The 23,877-nt window shown below is 41.4% G+C and overlaps 1 protein-coding gene across 1 annotated transcript; it reads right to left on the bottom strand.

Moving 5' to 3' along the window:
- Nucleotides 1-11,893: 11,893 nt before the first annotated feature.
- LOC145441232 (ATP-binding cassette sub-family D member 2-like) lies at nucleotides 11,894-23,201 on the bottom strand. The gene is made up of 16 exons (XM_080319054.1): nucleotides 22,831-23,201; nucleotides 21,416-21,503; nucleotides 20,935-21,121; nucleotides 19,919-20,096; nucleotides 19,298-19,474; nucleotides 17,740-17,917; nucleotides 17,065-17,245; nucleotides 16,190-16,332; nucleotides 15,387-15,519; nucleotides 14,887-14,981; nucleotides 14,677-14,822; nucleotides 14,064-14,209; nucleotides 13,920-14,004; nucleotides 13,394-13,519; nucleotides 13,166-13,265; nucleotides 11,894-12,459 (listed from the first exon to the last, which is right to left on the bottom strand). The coding sequence occupies exons 1-16, from the start codon at nucleotides 22,944-22,946 to the stop codon at nucleotides 12,343-12,345; spliced, it is 2,196 nt and encodes a 731-aa protein (XP_080175180.1). The 5' UTR covers nucleotides 22,947-23,201; the 3' UTR covers nucleotides 11,894-12,342.
- Between the last annotated feature and the right edge of the window lie 676 nt (nucleotides 23,202-23,877).

Raw genomic sequence — 23,877 nt, 5'->3', positions numbered from 1 at the left:
TTATTAGTTCTACTTGTATCTGAGCGATACAGCGCCTTACTTGGGTGTATATTTAACTCTATATTCGTTCATCGGTTCAAAATCAATGACCACTCAATCTGTATTTCGGACAGCTAGCAAAATACAATGACGTAATCACGCCTCATACCTCGAAATGGCAATTTGACTTGAATTGTGACTTGACTCGTGACTTGACTTGACTTGACTCGAGTCACCTCCAAAAATCGACTGACTTGACTTGACTCGAGTCACCTTCGAAAATCGATTGACTTGACTTGACTCGAGTCAAAATGTGCAATGACTCGAAATGACTCGTGACTCGAAGGTAGTGACTTGATCCCAACACTGATGAGATTTACGAACCATTGCGCGGGCAACTGGAATGTTGATAACCTATTTTTAGTCGTCCGATAGGTACCGAATTAGGTAACATTGCAAACAAGACTTATGTTAATACTCTCTAAAATTGATAACAGTATGTCATGCAACTGTGCAGTGCGCAACAAGGCCCTAGGCCCAAGGCCGTTTTTTTGCAAGATAATGACTGAATTATATCAATAAATATGTTGCTAATATACATTGGGGGTCGCATCTGTATCCCACTGGGCTCATTTGGCAAGGACAGAATTATTCGACGTTTGGACATAGCAAAATCGACGGTATCAGTGAACATGCCTCTATCATTTTGTGCAAATGTTTTGTCGACGATCTCGCTGCGAGTGCACAAGTGAAGCCGCATGTTGGACGACACGTTATCTCCTAATTGCGAATATAGTTAGACTCAATTCTGTGAATAATATGTATTTATAATTTTCAGAAGGGGGCTCAAATACTGAATACAAGAAATCTAGTGACAATGAATCATGCGAAGTACCGAGAAAAATTTCAAGTCAAATAAATCTGCTATGAAATATTCTACTTTATGGTTATATAAGAAGATCTGGGATAAATGTGGCTGGCCCCTGGCTACGTCAATGCGTCAGAACTGTTGTTTTGGTCATCATCAAGTTTCGCAGTCATGCTAATCAAATTTCGGTTGGCCTTGCAATTTTACCTGATGTCATAAATAATTTCGTGAATTACCTCGCAGGCCACACCTAACCTTCTCGTGTGCCAAATTTGGCCTGTGTGCCCCGGGCAGGCCGCACCTGATCTGTATGGTTATTAATAACAGTGATCGGTGGTACATAAGAAGTATATTGAAAATTCTTTGAAAGCAAATGTTTTCATGCTAGAGAAGTTGGAGTCGGAGTCGGAGTCGAAGTCAGGGTCATTCTCACAAACTCCGACTGCGACTCCAGTCAGTATTTTCCCCACGACTCCGACTCCGACTCCATCAAGCGAAAATTACCCAGACTCCGACTCCACAGCCCTGCTCCGCACCACCACGCATACCTTGGTTTAGCGCGTTATGTATGAACAATTTGAACGTGTTTAGTTAAAGGTGGCGTAATCGAGGCAACAATTCCGAATTTTTGTGAGCGAATGCCGGAAAACTATGTGAATTCAGACATTCGTAGTAGCATAGCATCTTATGAATTGCATCGGAGCCGGAGCTACTTTTCAAACAACGAGCTCCGGCTCCTCTTGAATTTTATGTGGGGCATCGGCTCCGCATGCACTGCTCCGGGGCTCAGGTTCTTGTAGCCTATCTCAGATACATGTTCAAGCGTCAAAATCATTGAAAAGAGTCCACGGCAGACTTGCGTTACATGGAGCAATAACGGTCGATGCAATCCATAAATAGGTCATCCTGCGCTATGGATGATTTGCAAAATCGTCCGGCTCTTGTAATTGCCGACATTATATCCACACAACTCAAAACAGTCGAAAGCAATGTTCCCTCTAATTTTTCACGAGTCTGCGCGCTCTCACCAACTTACTGCGCGGTCCCCTGGACAACAGAGCGTAACGACTAAAAAAACGGTCATCACTACGGATTTTTTGTGCGCAGCTTAGATTCTCTGTGCGCAGAGCGGGACTACCTCATGCAGCATCTTTGCGGTCTGCAGTCGTCATCATTGGAACATCTATTTGGTTCGAGTGCTGATAGCCTATAAAACGTGCCGCGTGTTCTAATTGCTTAACCGGTGGCGATGTCGAGGGTTCCAATTGTTCCATATCGTGCTATTTCAAGTACAAGTCGCCCGAAGGTTCATAATCCATGATATTCCAAAAGTATTAACTCAACTATGACCTAATTAGGCTATGCGTGGCGAGATAGCGTAGTGGTATAAGTCACAGCTGCAACAACAATACCGATGGAATGGATTGCGGGTTCGAATCCGACCGAGGTCGACTCCAGATTCCTCCAGTGTTGGAGGTTTATTTAGGCACATCCTCGCCATCTCATCCGTGTAAGCGGTGTCTTAGAAAAGTCTAGAAGTGAGCCGCGCTACAAGTCGGCAGCTCTATAATCAAAATAAAGATTATCGGCCTGGTGTAAATGACTGTTGTAGTCAACAAACACCATGGATACATCAACAACCTAATTATACGTTTGAGAGAAAACAATTTTATATGGCATCGTTTTTAGAACCTCCTTTTGTTTTAAATGCAAGATTTGCTGCGCAGAGGTGGTCAGTAACGAAGTACTTCTACTTTTTGAATTACTCGACGTAAATTTGGCCTACTCACACTACTTTTTAACTAGTTATGATTTTAGACTGCTTCTACTTCTACTTGACAGTTTTCAGTTTTGTAGGCAAAAATAAGCTTAGAATATATCTACTTACTTACTTGTGAATCACCACTCCTACTTCTACTTGAGTAGTGGTGGTGACTACTTTGACCACCTCTGTTGCTACGTCGCTGTTCATTCCTATTTACAAAAAAAAGTGCAGAGAAAGACCCGGATCAAGACACACACCATACAGGCTACAAGGCGCTACGTAAGACAAATTGCGATGTAATGAACAGATAGGTGGGTTCCGAAACGACCTGTGTCGCTCTTCTAATGGCCGATGTCACAGTTTTTCGATGTTGACCTTCGATCGGCGGCCCATCTAGACGCTCTGTCTTGCTCTTTCCGTTAGCTTTCTTTTCAAGTACGTTCTGCATAGCGTCTGTGTCTAGGCTTTTATGCAAGAACGGCGACGCGGGTAAGAGGAACCCACATAAACCTCCGACGGCGCGGTCTCAACCGCGACCCTCAGCGTAAAGTCAGACTTGGACAACTAGAAAATTTTCAGCTTTTTCGAATTAGATTAGAATTAGAATTAGAGCTAAAAAGTTTTTTCCGAATTAGATTAGAATTAGAATTAGAGCTATACAACTTTTTCCAAATTAGATTAAATTTAGAATTAAAGCTAAACAGTTTTTTTTTTAAATTAGATTAAAATTAGAATTAGAATGACTGAATTCGCAAAAACTTGGAAATTGAATGAAATTGTGAATGGGAAATGAATGCAGCAAAATCAGTTCATATTAAATCACAGTACATTCCCATAACCATGAGAATGGTTAACGTCTGTGGCCCTACACCAAACTTGACTCGTTTTTTGCTATACCAGGGGTCACCGCAATCGCCACTCTCGATCTGATTTGAGATTTCAGAAATACGCGAAATAAAGCGTTTTGAAATGATAGAATTGATTTCAGTTTTAAATTATTATTATTATTATTGTTGTTGTTGTTTCAAAATAAGCTATCCGCCTGTGTCCAACAACACTATTCCACGCTAGCTGAAACAGCTCAGGCGATGGCAACAGTATTCCATGGAAGAAGAGTCTGCTGATATCAATAAGCAATAGCCTTGACGTGCAATGACCCAGACACTGCCAAGACAGAGACGCTTTGTCATATCGAGCCTCCCGTCTACCTTGCATGTCGCATTTCACTGTTACATTTTTGTAGTGTAATGTTGATATGTAATGCATACGAATAAAGATTCTCTCTCTCTCTCTCTCTCTAGAAATCGGCCCAGGACGACCCTACAAGATCAATCCGTAGAATGAGATAGTCGTTCAGCTGGTAACATGTCTGGAGCCCAAATATCGATTCATAATTCCTTGGAAAGCGTTGTCGGGTAGAGATGGTGTGAACGTGAGGTTCATGTTCGCGTTCTGTGTGTGAACCTCGGAAATTTAGAGGTTCACGTTCACAAACGAAACTTGGCAGGTTCTGCTCTGTGAATCTTTTTCATATAATACAATTTTCACTTCATTATAACATCTTTGGTTGAAATGTATGGCATTGCAACTGCGGGCCATTCTATGCATGGCGCTGCCAGCATGAAAAAATCAACACTAAACGAGCATGCACCTTGACAATCTCAAACATTTTACTTGCTTTGCTACAAAAGTTTGCTGGAATATTTAGTGATTCTCTGCAGTGAGCTTGACCCGCAATCACACAACATCAAGAACGAAATACACAGGTAGTCAGAGAATGATGCTTATTTATTATAGGGTTACCATATTTTTGTGAAGCAAATTCCGGACACTTTGTAGCGCCCACTAGCGGATTTTAAAATGAGGTGTAACTCATTGACCGTCAATATGACGTCACACTGGCAAAGCATTGCCCATCGACTGTACACACTATATAGCAGTGGTTCTCAACCGGGGGTCCCTAGGGGTCCACGAGGCAATTCCAGGGGGTCCGCGAGACCTCTAAATTTTCAAAATGATTGATAACCTACTTTTTAATTTTTTTAATTTGAGAAAACCTGAGGCGGTTTCGCACCACAACTGCTACAACCCTATGACTCACATCATCATAATAATCGTCTGACATGAAATATCCTATTGTGCAAATTAATTTTTAATTGTCAAATTGTCAATAACCTACTGATACAAACGTATTGCTGTTTAAAGACATTTTGTTGGGGTTTGTGGAAAAAATAACAATATGAAGATAGTAAAGTCAATCAGGGTGACTTCGTAATTTTTGCGAAACCTTTTCTATTTGACGTTGTCAGCCTGGTCAAATTAGTGAACAGTCTTTCGAAATAAAAATATTCGAATTTCCCCCCCTCATTTGTCCTAAAAAGGGATTGAAACATCGCCACGAAATCCATTTTATCCTGTGATATACATAACCACTATTCTAGAATAACTTCAAGATGAGATGCTAGATAAAATGACTAGGCTGGACGTGATATGTTCCTTAAAAATATGTTTCTTCATTTTGGTGCCATAAATGTTGTGATCACACCAAAAGTACCGTCAGAAGCGTTGCGCGTTAATATTGCATTAGCCTCCATCTATCTCTGTGGAAATGGATTTTCGGCACTCATCGTTCATGTCAAATCGAAGACGCGGATTTTCAAGACACGACCACGTACTTCAAGAAATACAGTTTCAAAATTAGCTTTGAAATAATAATTAAAGTCCCCCTAATTTCTACATAAATTGTATGATGTTATTTTCCAGTAAAGTCATTTTGTTGCTGTTATCACCAGCCTACAGTTCATATTTGCACAAGACAGATGACGGTTGCACCATAATTGAGCTAAATTTGAACTAAAACTTGAGGGGGTCCGCGAGGGTCCGTGACGGTCGAAAGGGGTCCGCGAAGCCAAAAAGGTTGAGAACCACTGCATACAGGAATGGAGTGAAACATAGGGCATGGATTAGGCCATCTGTAATGTGAGTTCTGGTGATTGCTACTTGCTAGGGTCTGCAATAGATTTCTCCACGGGCCGGATGAAATCATCTGACGGGCCGTGTTTGGCCTGTCAGGATTGTGATTGGCAGTCTTGCTATACTGTTAGGTCGGTGGGCTATCGGTATATGTGTTTTAATCATATCCGAACCAACATTTCCCCCCCTACCCCCCTACCCCCTCCTTCCGCCCAAAAAAGCACTGATCTTGAGCCCACCATAGGATAGTCGATGTACCTTGTTGGGCACATACTATATGCATTTGGCTGTTAAATTTTATGTATGAATTCTGTCAATAATATTGATTCTTCCATATATTAGACTACTATAAATGCACCAGCAGGTTGCACATCCGGTGATTTCCAACCTTTTATGGTCGCGACCTCATTTCCCACTCGAAAATGTTCCGTGGCAAAGCTCAAGATCATCGCGATCGCCAGATAAAGGCGAACGACCCCAAGATTTGGAACCACTGTCTGTGATTGAAGCATCCAATCGGCCTTAACCAACTCTAGGAATATACCGTTAGCTTATAATGGCGATTACAATCAAGACTTATTTCAGTAAATGATGGTTATTTATATTACTTCTGATTGCAATTTTTGGAGAGGGTGGTGCCTGGTGCCCATACTAATATCATTATACGATGCATTAACTCGCGCGCGGCGTGAAGAACAATTTTGAATAGCATAAATATGCTTGAAAATAGTATTGTTTATGTTGATTTACGAAAAACTTTTGAGCCTGCTTCAAGCCTTCAAAATTCCGGACATTTATGCATATTTTAGAAATTCCTCCCGGACGCAGATTTTTCAGTGAAATTCCGGACGTATGGCAACCCTATTATTTAACCAATCAATGAAGGTGATATCGTTGTTTGATGTAAAAAATCTAGCAGGCGTACAGGGTCTGTCTTGATTTCATATGTTTATTGTATCATAAAAACTAAATCCGTGCGATCGCGGTATTGGCTACTGCTGTATAGCTTGTTAATGAGGTAATGTTGGTAGCAAGTAAAAGATACCGGTTTTACATTCTACTCAACATCAATGAAGCAATGCTCAGACGCCGAATAGTCCGGTCTGGCCGAGACCATTTGGGCGTAAGCTTATATATTACCTTGCAAGGCCTCGTCGAAATCGTTGACAAAGCGACGGAATATATCGATTTTATGGGAATATTTCATCATTCGATTGCCCCAGTTGGTACATTTGACGATGTTTAAAACGTCAATATGTACTTCAGCATAGTGGCATTATGTGGCCCGAATCGTCGCTAGGTATCGTGTATATTAATATAGGCTATCACTTCACTAAATGTAGGGTTGGAATTAGCAATATGACGTCACGAGGTTCACGTTCGCGTTCACACAGAACCTTAAAAAAAGGTTCGCGTTCACACGAACTTGAACCTTTCAGAGGTTCACACCATCCCTATTGTCGGGTATCATGCGCATTGCGCAGCTCATATTTCAAAATAAGATGGCGTTTATGATCATGATATTTCTTGTTGTATTTGTACTACTTTAATAAAATATTACTTCTTTTGTGGTAACCATGAGCATCGCCTTTTGTTACTCGACACGGCGTTGTACTAACGTAAAGTTTCGAAAACTAGAATGTAATTCGCAGACTACAAGCTACTACGCTAGCAGGTTACTATTATCCGTCACAATAACTACCATGACTGCACGGTGTAAGTAAAGCGACGGCGGTTTGCCACTGGCTTTGCCTGCGCGAGAGTGACATTCTTGTTCAGTCGCTGCAAAATGCCTCGGACAAAGAGGCATTTTCAGGAAAACAATAAATTAGATTAAAACTAAAATTAAAGCACAGAGACATTTCACAAATTCGATTAGAATTAGAAATAGAGCATGAGAACATTTCACATATTAGGTTAAATTTAGATTACTGGCACGTCGCTCTAATTTAGTGAAATGAGACTAATTATCTAGTTGTTCAAGTCTTGCGTAAGTGGCGTCGAAGCTCACAACTATGCTATGTCCCCGGACCCCGGTAACGTGATTTGCCAGTCGGTCGTTGTCAGACTTGAAGTAACTTTTTGATGTCAGAGCTACCCGTAAAAGGTAAAAATATCAAAATATCGTGTATTGCATATGATTTAAAATTGACAGATGTAATTGCTGCCAGCGATTTGCATATATAGCCTATGTGATTAGTGTGTGAGGTGGAATTTCTTCCCTAGTCAAAATGATAGAAAATGCGAATGCTAAGTCGCCTTTTAGATGTGTGGAAAGATGGACCTAATGTGCATAAAGCATGCCTGTCTGTATCTTGTCCGCAGTATTTTAGTAACTAATTAGCAGTGTTGGGATGACTCGAGTCATGACTTGACTCGAGTCAGACTCGAGTCAACTTTTTCGCATGACTTGACTTGACTCGAGTCACTTTGCAAAAATGACTTGACTTGACTTGACTCGGCGCTTCAGAAATGAGGATTGACTCGTGACTCGGAGCAAAATTTACGAGTCAATTTCAAATCATCTAGTTAACGGTGTCAATTAAATCGCTGCATCTCTTTGATGTTCGGATTGTTCGCGATACGCCGGTGTGACTTGTGAGAGCAAGCAGTCATTCACAGATTGTACTTTTCACTGTTCCTCGATTGTTACATCACAAATATATTGAAAACGAAATGATCACAGCTTACGTTTATGTACTAGCTGTAGAATAATCTAATAACTACGTATCTCTGTTTGTTAGATGGCTCAGTGCTTACATCGCGAAGTGCCCAGCTTAGCCAACCCCCTAGTATGATTTAAATCGAACGAATATAGTTTATGCGTTTATAATCTCACGGATGTGTTGATGGGTAGCGTATTGTACCATATCAATTTGTTTCAACTTCTCGGCGCTTCGTATTAGATCCTCCATTTTAGCAGCTCTAAGAGTTCGTGAGTGATACACCGCCTTTTTGCACGTATATTTAACTTGATACTCGTTATTTGATTCAAGCGATATCACCAACCAATCTGTCATTCACACAGCTAGCAAAATGTAATGACTTTGAATCATCACTCATACTTCGAAAATTCAATTTGACTTGAATTGTGACTTGACTCGTGACTTGACTTGACTCGAGTCACCTCCAAAAAACGAGTGACTTGACTTGACTCGAGTCACCTTCGAAAATCGATTGACTTGACTTGACTCGAGTCAAAATGTACAATGACTCGAGATGACTCGTGACTCGAAGGTAGTGACTTGATCCCAACACTGCTAATTAGCGCGTAGTAAGTATTCTGAACCGCAGCCTGAGCCTACAGAAATATTTTGTGCCCAGGTAGGCTAGGGTTGCCATATTTTGAGTCCCTAAAAAGAGGACACTTTAACCGATATTTTACGAAACTATGACGTTCACTGCGTCGGGCTCGCGTTTCTGGTCGCATTTTAGTCCTTTTTATCGTAAAAAAAGGACAAATTCACGAAAAAGAGAACATTTAGGCGTTCTCCGATGACACTTTCAATTTATTAAAAAAATAGGACAAATCCTCACAAGAGGACGTGTGGTAACCCTAAGGTAGGCTTTGTTAGTTACATCTCCTCATCAGAGCATCATAGAAGAAACATTGCGGTCCTCGGAACAAGCCGAAGTCGCGGTCACCCATCCGCGACTGACGCTGGTAGGAGAGACTGGACACTGGACAGCGACCCAAATCTGGGTTTTATGGGCATCTCGCGACCTATCGAAATGAATTCATTTTTATTGTTAGGATGCTAGTTTTACGGGCGTGTATAAGATTTAGAGAAGGTGCAGACTACCAGAATTAGGTTACGCAACGCAGTTCTATGAAACATGCGTGACGTAGGTTACGTGATTTCAAATTGAGGTGCATTATTTTCCTCTGCGGTTCGCAGGTGAAATGCGGGGATGTGACTATATCGGTGCGACCATTTCCACGACCAGGTTTGAACCAACCAGTGACGGTCATTTTTGCCCAAGGTTTTATCGCACCCTAGGCTACCTTTTGGCACCGCGCTTAGCACACCTGTTGGCTATGTTGGCCAAAACTTCATGTATATCCGCGTGCCCCGGCGCGGAAAGGTTCAGGCCCGAAATGCACGGGTCTGGTAGTCCCGCACCCGTGTGGCACCTCGTGAAGTCATAGACTACCGCAGGGGTTCTCAACTTCCCGCGTATAACGGGCCGCATTTGACCAGCAAAAGACGCCGCGGGCCGCATAACATTTTACTATGTATTTGCGGGCTACTATTAAATCTGGGCTACTGTATAGCCTATTTACCAGTCCTATACGGGCGACGGACGTTTAGTACCCTTTTATGCATTCTAAAGTCGTACCCGAGAATGTGGATCACTTCCTCCTCGCATGCCCAAAATATGATTGGCACCTAGCATATTTGATTGATTTCTGCTTGAACTTGAAAGTTGAGTTCACCACAGATAACCTGCCGGAACTTCGATCGCCTCTCGTTGAGTTCGTCCTGGCCAGCAATGTGTTGATTTAAGCAATTTTCTTTTTAGGTAAACGATTTGCGACATGTAATACGAAATTTTTTGCCGTGGCGCAAATAAGGTGATAAGCGCCACAATGTCCCATTTTCACAATTAATATTAATAATAAATGCATTCTAAAGTAATGATGGACAGCGTTCGTAAGTTTGCAGTTGCTGTTTTATTTTTAGAATAATGTATCTCCCAGCGGCGCATTACGGTAACATTTTCGTTACAGAGGCCATTATCCCTTTGAGCTCTCCCTGATAAGAGAAAAAGTCTGGTGTTTCGCGGTCAGCAATAGTTACAGAAGTCAGCTTTGTAATGTTGATGCTTTTAGCTGGTCCCCTCCCCACGTTTGCCTTGCCAGCATTTCCTCTGCAAATATGTCCACTCTGATAAAATGCACCCAGATAATTTGCTATGCAGCATCTGTGAAGTTTGTGTAGTGGTCCAATGCTAGGCTAATGTGGTCTATGCGGCAACGTGCAATAGGAGATTGACTGACATTACTGCTACTCTTCTGGTCGCGGTTGCATCAGACAACTGTAGCTTCGAAATCTGTCATGTAATGGTGTCCCTGCTGCTAAGTGCAAGAAACAGCGAAAATTCGCACAGTATTTTAAATTTTGATTGAAATTACACCTTCTCAAGCAAATACCTTGGGTTTAGCGCTATTCCAATGTGCCTGTAACGTCGTTGGCAATTTTAACAATGCCTTGAAATATAGATTTTCGGGCTTGACTCCTAGCTAGCAACGATTTTCAAGATCAGGTTATCTGTATAACTCCAGAAGAAATTTTCGTTGTATCATTTTATGCTTCTTCGCTTCGTTGCGACAATTGTTCTTCGACAAATATGACAAATCGGTTTTCCAGTTATATCTGAGAAAGCAAATTCATTGTTCCACGCGCAGTGTTACAAACACAGTTTTCGCCGTTTAATTTCTCGTTACTTTTTCTTGTTCCTGTTCAAACCATTCGCAGTGACTGAAACACTCTCTAAAAATGTACTACGCAGCGAAATTCTCTTAAACCAGAGTTCAGAGGAAGGCCGATTAAAAAAACAATCTTAACTCGAGCAGATATCGAGAAACCAGAACACATCAAATAATGAGTATTCCAACGACACAGAGACGGTACGATAAGAGAGCCAAGTATCTAAATTAATATGCAACAATACGGTGCTAGTAGTAAATGCGTTGATAATGAAAGATGTCGCGGGCCGCAAGATAAACGTCTGCGGGCCGCGGGTTGAGAACCCCTGGACTAACGCATCCAAAAGGTATTCGGCGGTGTTGACTGTGCCAAGCGATACCAGAAATATACCATTCTTTCGCAATTGCGAATAGTTAGAACAATTCTGTAAATTATGCGTATTAAAACAAAAATGGGGCACCGCAGGTATGGCCCCGGTCTGTCCCCCTCTACCCTTTCCGAGTATTGCCCGCGAAAGTTAGAGCTTCCCAGAGACATCAACGTCAGACAAATCATATCACAATATCAAACCAATTTGTGCAACAGAAAGGTCGGCACATTCATTCCCCAGATGAAGCCATATTGTCGTATACAGTTTTCTGCCAGTCTCACTTACTAGTGATGACAGTACCTAAGGCAGTGAATTACCGCTGGCACGAACAAACTATCAAAAGGAGATCGCAAGAAATTCTGCAAATATTACTTGTATATTAAAGATCGCGACCCAAATTTATACGCTTACGCATGCTTGGGTCGCGACCCATACTTTCAAGAACCCCTGGACTAAGAAAACCCTGCTTCGTAATGAAGTGATATAAATCAGAGCAGACACCGATCGGAAATAACGAAAATGCTGTTTATTTAGAACAATTGCACAGATATCATCGGTGAGGGTAGGCCTGGATTAGACAGCGCCGCATAGAACTTCAAAAAATAGGAATCAATAAAATTGATATAAATTACGAATGTCGAAACGCAAATAAATATGCCTTGCAAACGATTTCAAAACATCTTCGCACGGAGAAGATATCACTTACAAACACGACAGAATTGAACAGAGGTCATCCACATCCACGCACCCTGTTTACGCTTCAAGACACAGAAAAAAAATCGGACTCCTCCCCAATTCGGTCAGGACACGGCAAGCGTGCTCGCGATTTGGAGATAATCAAGCACAGTAAGGACAACGGGTGTTGCCCCGAGATTACATCGCACAGGATGACTGAACGCGATTTTTCACCAATTAATAAAAATTTATGGCACGGTGCCGGTCTGGAAACGTTCAGCTACTCTTCGGAGAAGGCCGGTTTCGATTTGAGCACCGAGTCCTCGCCCAGAATGGCGCACAGCTCGTCGAGACGACTCTGCATTTTCGGTATGCCGGCTAGCTGAGTTTCGAGTTTCTGTAAATGTGTGTGAACGTTGGAATGAAGGTCATCTGCCAGTACTGGGGTCAATGGATCCACAGAAGTTGGGCATGACCAGCAGTTGTAGATGATTATATATTTTTATTTCAATCCAGTGTGTTTGATTGACCAACACAAGTGTACGATGCCTCAGTTCAATCCTCATTTGTGAAGTACATTTCAATTCTGTGGTTTTTAAAAGCTTTTCTATGATAGATATACCGGAAATTGCTACTTCCAGCCGTGCTTCAACTGACATTCACAGCGTTACTTCCACTGTGAGCAGCATTAATGACCTTGTCCTGGGCACAAGCCAGATAAAGCCTGCATCAAAAGGTGACAATTTTCAACTAGCACTAATAGTGGCAGTACTTTTAATAAGATATCCCTGATGACCTATACACTTTCATTCCTTTTCAATAAAACTACAGCTGATAACAGGCGCAGTTGTGGTTCAGGAAACACAACTGTTCAGCATTTCCAACGGCGCTCCTAGATCTATCCAACAGTATTGAAGAGTCGCTCGGAATAGTTGTAGAAGTGATGACGTTGGACACGCCAATAAATATCGACTGGAGATGCTGATGCCGATAATTCTAGAGACAGATATAGGCAGAGCTCCAGTGGCAATGTAGTTCTGCCAATCAGCGTGAAACACAACTCTTAATATCTATTCCGAGCAAAGTCTACAATGACGAATTACCTGTTTTTCTTCGTTGAGAGACAGTCGGGCGTCAGTGTCAAGTTCGCTGAAGCTCCAACCTCCTTCTCCATCGAATTGCAAGATGTGGGTGTGATATTTCCTGAAACAGTCAACAACCCTTCATGAAATCAGGCAAAAACGACATCGTTTCTTTAACAACAACAAAAACAAACCACACTGGACAGTAATGCCAAATCATAAGGACCACACAGGAATCGCTGCACTCACCACAAGGAAGGTCTGTGAGATATAGACAGCAGCACGATTCCGGCATCTTTAGCAGCCTGGAAAATCTTTCCTTCCACGTCAATGCTCACGGCCGAGGTACACTCGTCCAGCAATGCATACACCGGCCTGAAATAAGACAATCAGCTGTGGAGGCGAAAGACAAAAATCAGTAATGTCACTGCAAATAGATGCAATTTACGAAAACATATTCGGTTACCATGACAAGGGGGCTATTATTCCGACCAGTTGGTATGACAATCTCACTAAAAAAATGATGCAAACCTCTCCAAAACTATGTTGTACTTCACAAATTACAAAGAACTAAAAAACTCCAGCAGCTTTTCGTAAAAATCTGCCAAACAGAAGTCCAAGTAGTCTGAAAACATACCAACTCGAGTAAATAGTGCAAGTCGGCAATTAACCTAATCAAGTACTCCAAAAAGTGCAAGTACTTCATTACTTCACTTAGTACAACAGCTGTCGGGCATAGTTTGGCACAATTCTAATGACAACAAACTTATGTTACTTGTGATAGAACAGACGCGCCATCCCCATTCGTTGTTTTTCACCCCCAGATAAAACGTCCTTCCAGTCCGCCTCCGAATTCCAACCTGCGTCCGTAAACGATTGTTAGAGATCTTTTCACGACAGGTGGAAAGACAATACTCGCCTCCCTCTCTTTGGACAATGTAATAGAGATTCACGGTCTCCAGTATGCCTTTCAGATCTTCGTCGGTGATGCCCTTGTGCCTCATGTCGTCTACGGTGTCCGGGTATATCACTTGACTCCTTAGCGTGCCGATCGACATGTAAGGTCTGAAAGCGGAGGCGGTAGAATGTCAATTGGAATCAGGTTGGGAAAATATAATTTTTGCAGAAAAATGAAGTTCGAGGAAACATTTCCTGTTGGACCCCAAAACCGATGTGTGATGGGTGCTATGTGGAACATAATAAATTCGGGAGGCAAACTACAGCTATAAGTCAACCCCGATACGATTGGAGAATTTGATCTCGCATGTATAACTGCCGGTATATCAATTAACAGGCAAGTCTTTGCATTCCCTAATTCAACATGCTGTGAATGAGGGGTCCGTTGCCTTTTCAATTCATACAATAATTAGCAGATCTGGGCTTAAAAGTCAACATTTGAGTGATATTTCCAAAAAAAGGACATTCGTCCAAAATCGAGACTTAAAATCGCTGCGTTTCACGAGACCGAAGCATCAAAATTTCAGTGACAGCCCACTCAGGTCTAAACTTCATCCCGAGCAAGCGCTACGAACCTCTGTGGTATGTAGAACATGCTGGAAGGCGGGGGCGTCGATAACCTTCCCCCATAAACAGGCCACAGTCCGCTCAAGATCCTAAATAAGGAACTCTTTCCGCAACCGTTTGGGCCGGTGATCAGCAGATGCATTCCCTCTTTGACCTGAACAACGATGCAGTCATTCCGCATCAGAGCCCAGGCTCAGAATGCAAAAGCACGGGCGTACCTGGAGGTTAAGCTTGTTAACGACAACGTCCCCGTTCGGAGTAATAATTGGAACGTCTTCTACGATGATATCTCTTTCCGTTTCGATGACGTCGCCTGTATGAAAGCAATAAACGTAAAAAAATTTGCAATAAAAATCACTCCTGGGAATTGAACAAATGTGCCTTGGGCTGCGCTTCTTGAATCTTGATGCCCAAGTCCATGCGACTGTGACTCTACAGATACGAGCTGAGTAGTCATAGTCGATGTTTTCGAGAAAGTAAAACATAAGTCCTTCTCACAAAGATTTGATTTATCAACGACAAATAGTCTCGATACTTTCTCCACAAAGTTCATCATGTTCGTCAAAACAGTATTTCTGTCAGTTAGTAAAATAATTCATTCTAAATGACGCGTAATTTGGGTTCAATTCCCTTGCGGTCGTTAAAAGTATACATTTCAATACTCATCTTAAAGCTCAATACTCGACTGGGAATAAGTTAGGATAAAAAAGGCACTAACCTTTGATATCGAGAGGGTCAGCGGTACGTTTATCGGAATCGACGACGGACTTCACGTAATTTCCCTTGCTGACTTCGTCAAACACTTCAAACATGTTCCAGACCCGCGACGTATGCCCGGCGAGTTCCGTGATCTGAGAACACAAACACGCCGGGCTTAAATCCGCAGCAATCATAAATCGAGATTTTAAGGGTTGGGGTCCAGCAAAATCAAGCATGCACTTCCTAACTGATTCGATTCGCAGTCGAGTATTCGCTCATTCCGAAGTCATAAAAATAGGACGGGCTTGAGGCGGGCAACCGTGTACGCTTTTTGTGACCGTGAAGTAAACATTGCCAGTTGGAGTAATAAAAAATAATTCTCTCCTTGTGTACACAACAATGTCTTGGCTCTGCAAGACAATACAATACCGCAGGTCAATCACTACTTCAACACGTTGCGACTGCGGTGGGAAAAAGTATCACAACGACAATTTATCGTTGATATCTCTTAGAGGAAAAGCGAGTATAATTTTGGCTCTCGAAAACATAGCCTCTTGCTACGATACTCGAATTATGAAATTGACACTCTATTCAAATTCGTCTAGGACAGAGAATTGTATCGCGTTGCGCATTGCAAGAACTATAATTCATCGAAGCCGGAAGGATGTGAAACAATAGCGAGAGAACGTGCAATAAAAGCCGAATCGTCATCCTTGCGTTAAATTCCTGGTAACGAGAACATTACAAGGCGTTTCCTTACTCAATCGCGGACGGTCTATACAATAATTACAACGAACTTGACAGAAACACGGGCAGTCTCACTTCTTTGTAGGAGCTTATGATTCTCTCGATGGCGTCAGCACCGTTGAGCAGCATGTTGCGCGTCGCAGTAAAAGCTTCGGTCCTCAATCCGACCATTTCGTCGCCGGACTTGTTCTCCCACTCTGTGATTTCTTCCGCGCTGGCTGTTACGAGACACGGCTAGATTTTGCGACGGAGGGTACTTCACTATCTATAATAGCCATTAGGTAATGAATGGTCTCGTGCGCATGCACATGACTAATTCCAATTAACTCCTGCTATCAATTATAAGTAACTCGAAATGATGTTCTCTTAAACAAGATATTTTGAGCGCCCGGTGACAGAGAGAAGAGAGAGATCTCCGATCTAAACCAAAGGGTAATGACACGGGTACACTTTTAATTATCACAAATACCACTAAGTCAAGTTATACTACAGAGGCGACCAACCTTTTTGGCTGAAGGGAAACATGCGGTTCACAAATGATTGTGCACATCATGACCGGATGACTATATAACCCATTTCAAAAATCAGCCTACCACACCAGCCACTCAAGAGCCTGCTTGCAGACCACCCTCCGTTTTTTACCTCTCTGACACGCATCTATTTTTTTTCACTCATACGTTTTAGGAGCTGTTCGAATAACAGTCGACATTAAAGGTACCTACAAGACAACAAACTACTGGTAGAGGCCTGTCCACGAAATTACACAAAGTACGCCTGTAATCTCAGTCAAAACAAACTTTCAAGAAAATAATCCCAAGTCGTAGAAATATTGGGATTCGTGCCAACTAGCATCCAGAATTTGTTCTGCTTCTATATATTAATATGATATATAGGCTATTAACACATGAATATAACACGATTCTTCAAACAGGCGTTATACACGAGCCTACCGTTTTTCGAATATCCTGTCGCCGTAAGAATCGGGATTGCAGTCATCAGCATGCCCGATGCGCCCCACATGTACTTCATGAAGAACTGCTCAACCATGATGTACCACAGACGGTGGAGGTAGATATTATGAGTGTGATGCTCCAGCGAATGGTAGCATCGCTGTAGCAAGGACAGCTCTGCCTGGGAGAGAAGTGATTACAATAGAATCAATAACATTTTCGCGAAATGACGTTTACAACGAAATTTAAGGACCATATGCTACCTAGTGCATTCACGTGGCTTTCCCACAGAAGGGGAAAGATATGCGAGCGCAAATAGGTGATATTACAGACAGTATGCGACCCACAGTATGGGTTTCTGATTTAGCTTGGTCTGATACATTTGAACTTCAGTTGGGTGTAGAGAAGGGCCGAAATCACCAAAACATGCGAATGCTGTATTTGCACATGAATATTTTTGTCGAAATTTATCCAATAACCTGAACAATATATCCTCAAACTATTGACCATTGTTACGTGTAGTCTGATATCAAATTTTAGTGAATTTTCTGAACGGTATGGTGGGCTTTGCAACTAATTTCACTGCTTCATTTATATCTGGGCTTTTTGACAAAAAGGTTGTATAGTAATGCACATAGCTGTCCTACAATGTACACCGGGAAATATTTTAAATACCTTTTCTCCTCCATAGAAAGCGATCTCTTCGGCATTTTGTATAATTCTCGAATGAATGTATCGCAAATATCCTTTTCGTGCGGCTTTCTCCGCTATGAGCGCGCCGAATTTCGGAGACACTGCTCTTAAGACGCGTACGGTGATGTAGATGGTGATGGACGAAATGATACCAGGTAGCCTGAAACCTCAGAGCGTCAATTATTCATCATTTCCACATTACCAAACCGCTTTCGATCGATATCGATCGCGAAAATTCTTTCGAGTGATTTTAAGGGTGATTAATTTTTTACTTTGTAATTAAAATACCTCTGTTTCATGTTCAATTGAAGTGGCAGTATTTGTACATAAGCATTGAATTGTAGACATATTTACATAGTATTCCATCTTTCCTTCAATGGATTTTGGCTGTTTTGCGCTACCGAATATCTGTCACTAAGCATGAGTATCAAGTAATTTAAGGAGTCTTGTTCGAATATCTTATCTCAATAACATGACGAGTGGAATTCTATCAATGTTGTGTGAACGGAAAATACTAGAAAGAATAACTACTAGATGTGAAAAAGGTTAGCTTTAAGTCAGAGACGCATAGTGAACCTTGGGAACAGACGATTGAGTTTTGCCAAGCTTGGCTTTACTCGCTAGAACCTAAGAGGCATCATTAAATTGTACTTGACTTGCCGTCAAGCCTCACAATCACCTGGCCTACATGACAACTGCAAAAGAAATAGTGCAAGGTCAGGTAGCACTAAATAGAGGCCAAGCTCTTTGAAAGTTTGAACTAGAAGCTTTGCAGTAGTCTAAATACCGTTACGTAGTTATTATTGAATATCAATTGAATATCAAACTCCTCGGGGGTAATCGTTGACGAGAAGTACAGAATTCTTGTAGTTCTTTTGAATTATCTACTAGCTGCTGACGATTACCCCCCTGACGGGTATCAACCGAAAATATTTGGGTATATTTCAATATGACTATATTATACAATTGGGTAGGTTTTGAATCTGGTAAATATTCTCCACTCCGAATACCTTGCACGACGATAATTATATTTGTGAAAAAGAACTTGTCACATTAGGAAACTGGAAATATGACATGCAAGTTGCACTCTACATCATCTCTTGACCGGCTGGTTTATCCAAACAATTTTGCTTCACTTTTCAAAACTTAAAAAAACGACCTTAATGGAATGCAAAACCAATAAGCAATATATCGTTGGATTCAGAATTTCAATGCCTGACCAACTACGCCACGAAGCTAGACGAGAGCAGGGCAACCGAGCGTGTATATAATCAAGAAGACGAGATAACCTCGTTGTAAAAATAGACATGTTTTGGTTACTTCCTTTTAGAGTCCACAACACTGCGACAGAGATGTTTTCTTTCAAACAAGCCAGGAGTGACTGCTTTTCTCAACTAATTCGATCGATACTAACAAAACATCAATTCGCGTTAAACCATAATTAATTCTCAGTGATCAGCAGATTATTGCACCCAACCAAATCATGGTTCTCTATCCTCGGATTCACTGCCACTTTCAAAAATACCAACGATCCAAGTACCTGCTATTTGCTCCTTTCTCTGAGGCTCTGGAGTTCAGAGTGTGGGTGATGAGGATAATGTCCAAAATTGGTTTGGTGAGGTGAGAATACAAGTGAGCAACCGAGGTTGTGAAATCCTGGATATCGTCCGTCAGGCTGTGGTCGGCATTGGAAATTCGGCTGTCCATATTGCTGATTCTAAAACAGAAAAAAATTCCCAGGTAACATCGATATTTTAGTAATGGCTTGCGCGGCGAGCTAAAATGGGCGCGAGCAGTGTATCAGTCAACCCTCTGCTTTAAAAAGCATTTCTAGAGCAGAATATGACTCAAGTTCAGACGTCCGCGAGTAACAGCATATTAATAAGCTGGCCAGGAGTCTGAAGATTCAACAAACATCAATGCAACCAATCTGATACATCGTGCACACAGCATAAATGATTGGTGTTCAAGTTGAACGAGCCCAATCATAGTTTGTTCAACGACTGTATGAAAACATGAAGGAGCACGGCATAATTAAAGAATAGACCAATTGTCAATAACATCCCGCGTTTTCATCTATTTCAATTTTGGAACGGATGTCAAAATGAGAGATAAGGATACAGCTTCCTTACATGGGTGCTGCGGTAACAGACAAACCAACCTGTAATATGTCTGATTTCGGAAGTACATCTTGTAAGCTCTTTGAACAAGCGTAGTTTGGAAAGCGAGCGCCTGTTTATTTTCACAGTATCGAATAGCGCTGTTGGTAAACGTTGCAGGCACCGCAATCAGAAGCCATTTTCCCAGTTCAAATAAAAAACCCTGTAAATCTTTTTGTACTGAAATGAAGCAACGAACAGACTTCAGAGATCCAAGCTAACCACAGACAAAATGATAAGGCTTTTTTCACGGAGTTCTCGGAATACCTATGATACTGAAATTCACATCCAAGATATACCAAAACTTGAAAGCAACCCTGACTAAAAAAAACAGCAGAAATTCTGAGAACTGGTATCTGGAGGCCAGTGGTTAAAGCACGACTAGGACCGCAAAGTTGAGTTCCAAAATGGAATGTGATTATGGAAAAGGCTCAAGACATGGTTACAGAAATCAGAAACTTCAAAAACATAACCAGAATGCATTGCAGCATCGACCATATGGAGATTGAACTGCTCAAAACGTTGCTGTTCATTAGCACCCACTTAGGCCATTTCCGATACCAAGAGTCAATGAATCATAGTAACCTATTACATGGCATCTACTTTTGCAATACCTAATCATGAAATGACTCGCATCACTGCACTTACGAGAAATAATTGAGAAAGCAAGGTGACCTTTGTTCTGTTGTCATAGGACACCAGAACTTTAACACCATAAGTAAACTATCAGTAAAGACAACATTGACAGAATACACCGGCAACTGACCACACACCTCAAATTTACACTGCCGTAACTTAGAAACAAACAGTACAGACAATATCTAGTTAACACGCTACAACGAGTCGCGATTAGAACACTTGAATATATCCACGCATTTGCAAGCAGAAATGCAAAGTGATCGACTAAATATTCAGCAAAGTTGACAAGGCAACTATAGCAACAGTTCATAGTGATCAAAACATTAATAAATCGGTTCAAAAATCTGCAGCAGTTGACAAAGCATTGAATTTTTCCTACCGACACTTTTCACCATTCGTCCATCCAAATCAGCAACATAAATTGATAAAAACGTTCTGAAAATCAACGCGGTGGAGTGTAGCGCGAGCCACAAAAACTCTTTGCTCCAAATATTTGGAACAAGAATTTTCAGCAATTTTCCGAGGCGCGTGAAAAACTCTTTATCAACCACAACGGCTTTGGATTTCTGCAATATAAAATATACAAAATATTTTCAAAACGTTTTGAATAAATGTATATCTCCCAAGTAACAGCGAAATTCTACCTACCGGTATTTGACATGTGTCATGGTTAAACCAAGAGCATTAAAAATACAACAGTATGGTCATTGTTATGCTACAAATATATTTTGTGCTTTTCTATAAAACTATTGTTTCAATGTAGACTACATTGTAGGCCTACTGATGCTTCCATGTACGTTACCACAAACTGTGTAAAAATCATGTCTGGGCAATGAAATGTCATGCCATCCAATTCTTACCTTTTTGTTTTCGATTTGAGACGCACGCAAGTTAGCCATCGAGTCATAGCCTTGCTGTTTTGTCAACTTCTTCCGTCTTTTTACATACCTGAAAAATTGTGATGAAAATGAATCAATGATTTGAATCCAAGCTACATAGAGATTTTATATCAATAGTAAAAAGCACAACAAACTAGTGAAAGCAGTTTTGTTTTGCACCAACCAAGTCAATATGAAAAATTTTATGAAAAAGTAGAAGCTCGTTGTTACAGACCCAAGATTGGCTAGGTCTGGGGTGGCCAACCTGCGCCGTGGAAAGAAATTTGTGTGGACGTGGACACATAATTCAATTATGTGTTGGCTGCCGACAACATGAAAATTAAAATTACGAATCAACTCCCGAATTTTCAAGAGATGTTAATGAACCTGAGCGCGATGAAACGCAACTCCACTTTTCAATTGTAATGTAGTAGCGCCCTTTCCAATCTGAGGACCGCAGTACAGATGTGAACAGCAGAGAAAAATGATGCGCCCCATATAGAAATACCAGCTTGGAATATTGTCTTCATTACGAAAGAAAGTTATTACTGGTGCTTTTGGGCGACATCAATATCTTTCCACTATACCAACAATCCTAATGGGAGGGTCAAGAATTAACAGCATGCAACAAAGTGACTAATTACAATTAGACCACCCGAAGATAATCATCATTTATAACTTGCCCTAAATATGCAAAAACACAACCTCCATCAACTCTACTGGAGAATCTGATCACATGGGCTGAGAGAGGATAAATGTTTAGTAGGAATATGTGAAACTACTATAATATTAATGAGGAAATTCATTCGTGAATCTGAAAAATTTCTGCACTTGTCACGGCCATGACGAATTCGGCAGTCTGTTCATAACATGACCATTCGCGATTTCGGTTCATATAGTAAGTCGATATGAATAAATAGACGAGTCTGGAGCTCACCAAAAATCGACATTTTAAAACTGGTATTTGGCGTCCAGCTTGTTCATTACGAACTATCCTCTAAAATGCGGCCGTAGGCTACATTACATGACTATTCGAAATGTGGCTGTGAATAGCAAAAAGGTTGGCCACCCCTGGGCTAGATGTTACGCATACATTTATCGACTGAAATATTTCCCTTACGACAACGACAGATATACTGTCAATATAAAGACACAATTCGGCAATTCACGATTCCATACATGAAAATAAGTACAGTTCCAATGAAATATCAATACGTTACGGCGTTATCCGACATGTGACAACTACAATTCACACGTAAATAGTAGGCCTACACTACCATTTATATTTGAGAAATGCCAATTCTGTCACTCGACAACTCCACCCTATCAAAACTTCAGATTCTAACATAATAACCAGGACCAAAGATACAACTGAAAGCGTCACATGGGCTACTCACCAATAAAGAAGTCTTAGCACAGCTACTGACCCTCCTAGAGCAACGACGCGGCGTAGGTTCCTTCTGGTCAGCTTTTCCACGACATTATTAAATTTTTCCAGTCGCTGTATATCCATAACTACGGCTTTTCGCAAATCGAAATCGGATTCTTACGCAGCCAGATTTCCAAGTAAGCGAAATTGCGTGGACAATGCGTTTCAAATGTATATGGAAATCCCAACAGATATCCCACGACTCACGGCCTTGCGTTGCGGTGCGCTGTGGCCTTTGGCTTGTGAATGCCTGAATGGGTTTGTGTGAATGGGCTCGCACCAAGACGAGAGAGAGAGTGCAAACACTCACAGAACAAACGAGAGAGTCGGACTGGCGAGTGGCGAGACAGCTTTGAAGCTAACCCAAACCAAAGTCACTCAACTATGACAAGTCGTCCGACTAATAAGCGCAATGTTATGAGAGTACTGGAGCGCAAAATGTTGCACAAAAGTCCGTCGGCGCTAACCTGCGGTAATGGAAATCCGTGCTTGCCGACCTTATATTTCGACTTTTAACGGTTATTTCTCGAGAATTATTTGGCTGTGTGGGATTTCAAGGATTGCAGTATGTATTTCAACGATATTAAAACGAAATATTTCCATATGGTTGACCTTCAAACGAAATATACCTTATATAAGCTGCAATATCAATCTTGGCGTAGACCGAAAATATTACTAGTCGGGATGCAGGATTATTGCTGGTCATGACCGTCCAGTTTTACAGTCCACCATAGCCGCACGAATTCCATGACCTGGTATCACTGCCCAATGGAACTGGAGTACTCACTGACTAGACAACCAACCTGCAAGCAGACAACTACCACCCTTCACACCGGGATTTCTGACTAGCCTCCGCTTCTAAACACATGTCTGCAGCAACTTTTATGCAATAGATGAGAACTAACATGTAGAAACCTTATCCTCAAAGTCCTCAGATGTAAAAATAAGTTTTTTATTATTTTTCGTCTTATACCTGACCTTGCAGCACATTTCCAAGCATACTGGTTTCTTCCTC

Source organism: Botryllus schlosseri, chromosome 6 (genome assembly GCF_051294905.1).
Source record: "Botryllus schlosseri isolate E-star chromosome 6, Bs_hap1, whole genome shotgun sequence".
Taxonomy (NCBI): Eukaryota; Metazoa; Chordata; class Ascidiacea; order Stolidobranchia; family Styelidae; genus Botryllus; species Botryllus schlosseri.
Note: the sequence above shows the minus strand (reverse complement) of the source record. Positions and strands in the feature narration are given on the sequence as shown.

Excerpts from the sequence above, each read along its gene's own strand:
- LOC145441232 (XM_080319054.1), bottom strand. The coding sequence starts at position 22,946 with ATGGATATACAGCGACTGGAAAAATTTAATAATGTCGTGGAAAAGCTG. Across the intron at positions 21,122-21,415 it reads CTCAAATCGAAAACAAAAAG|AAATCCAAAGCCGTTGTGGT; the intron begins GTAAGAATTGGA and ends TTTATATTGCAG. Across the intron at positions 13,266-13,393 it reads TCTCACAGACCTTCCTTGTG|GAAATATCACACCCACATCT; the intron begins GTGAGTGCAGCG and ends TGACTGTTTCAG.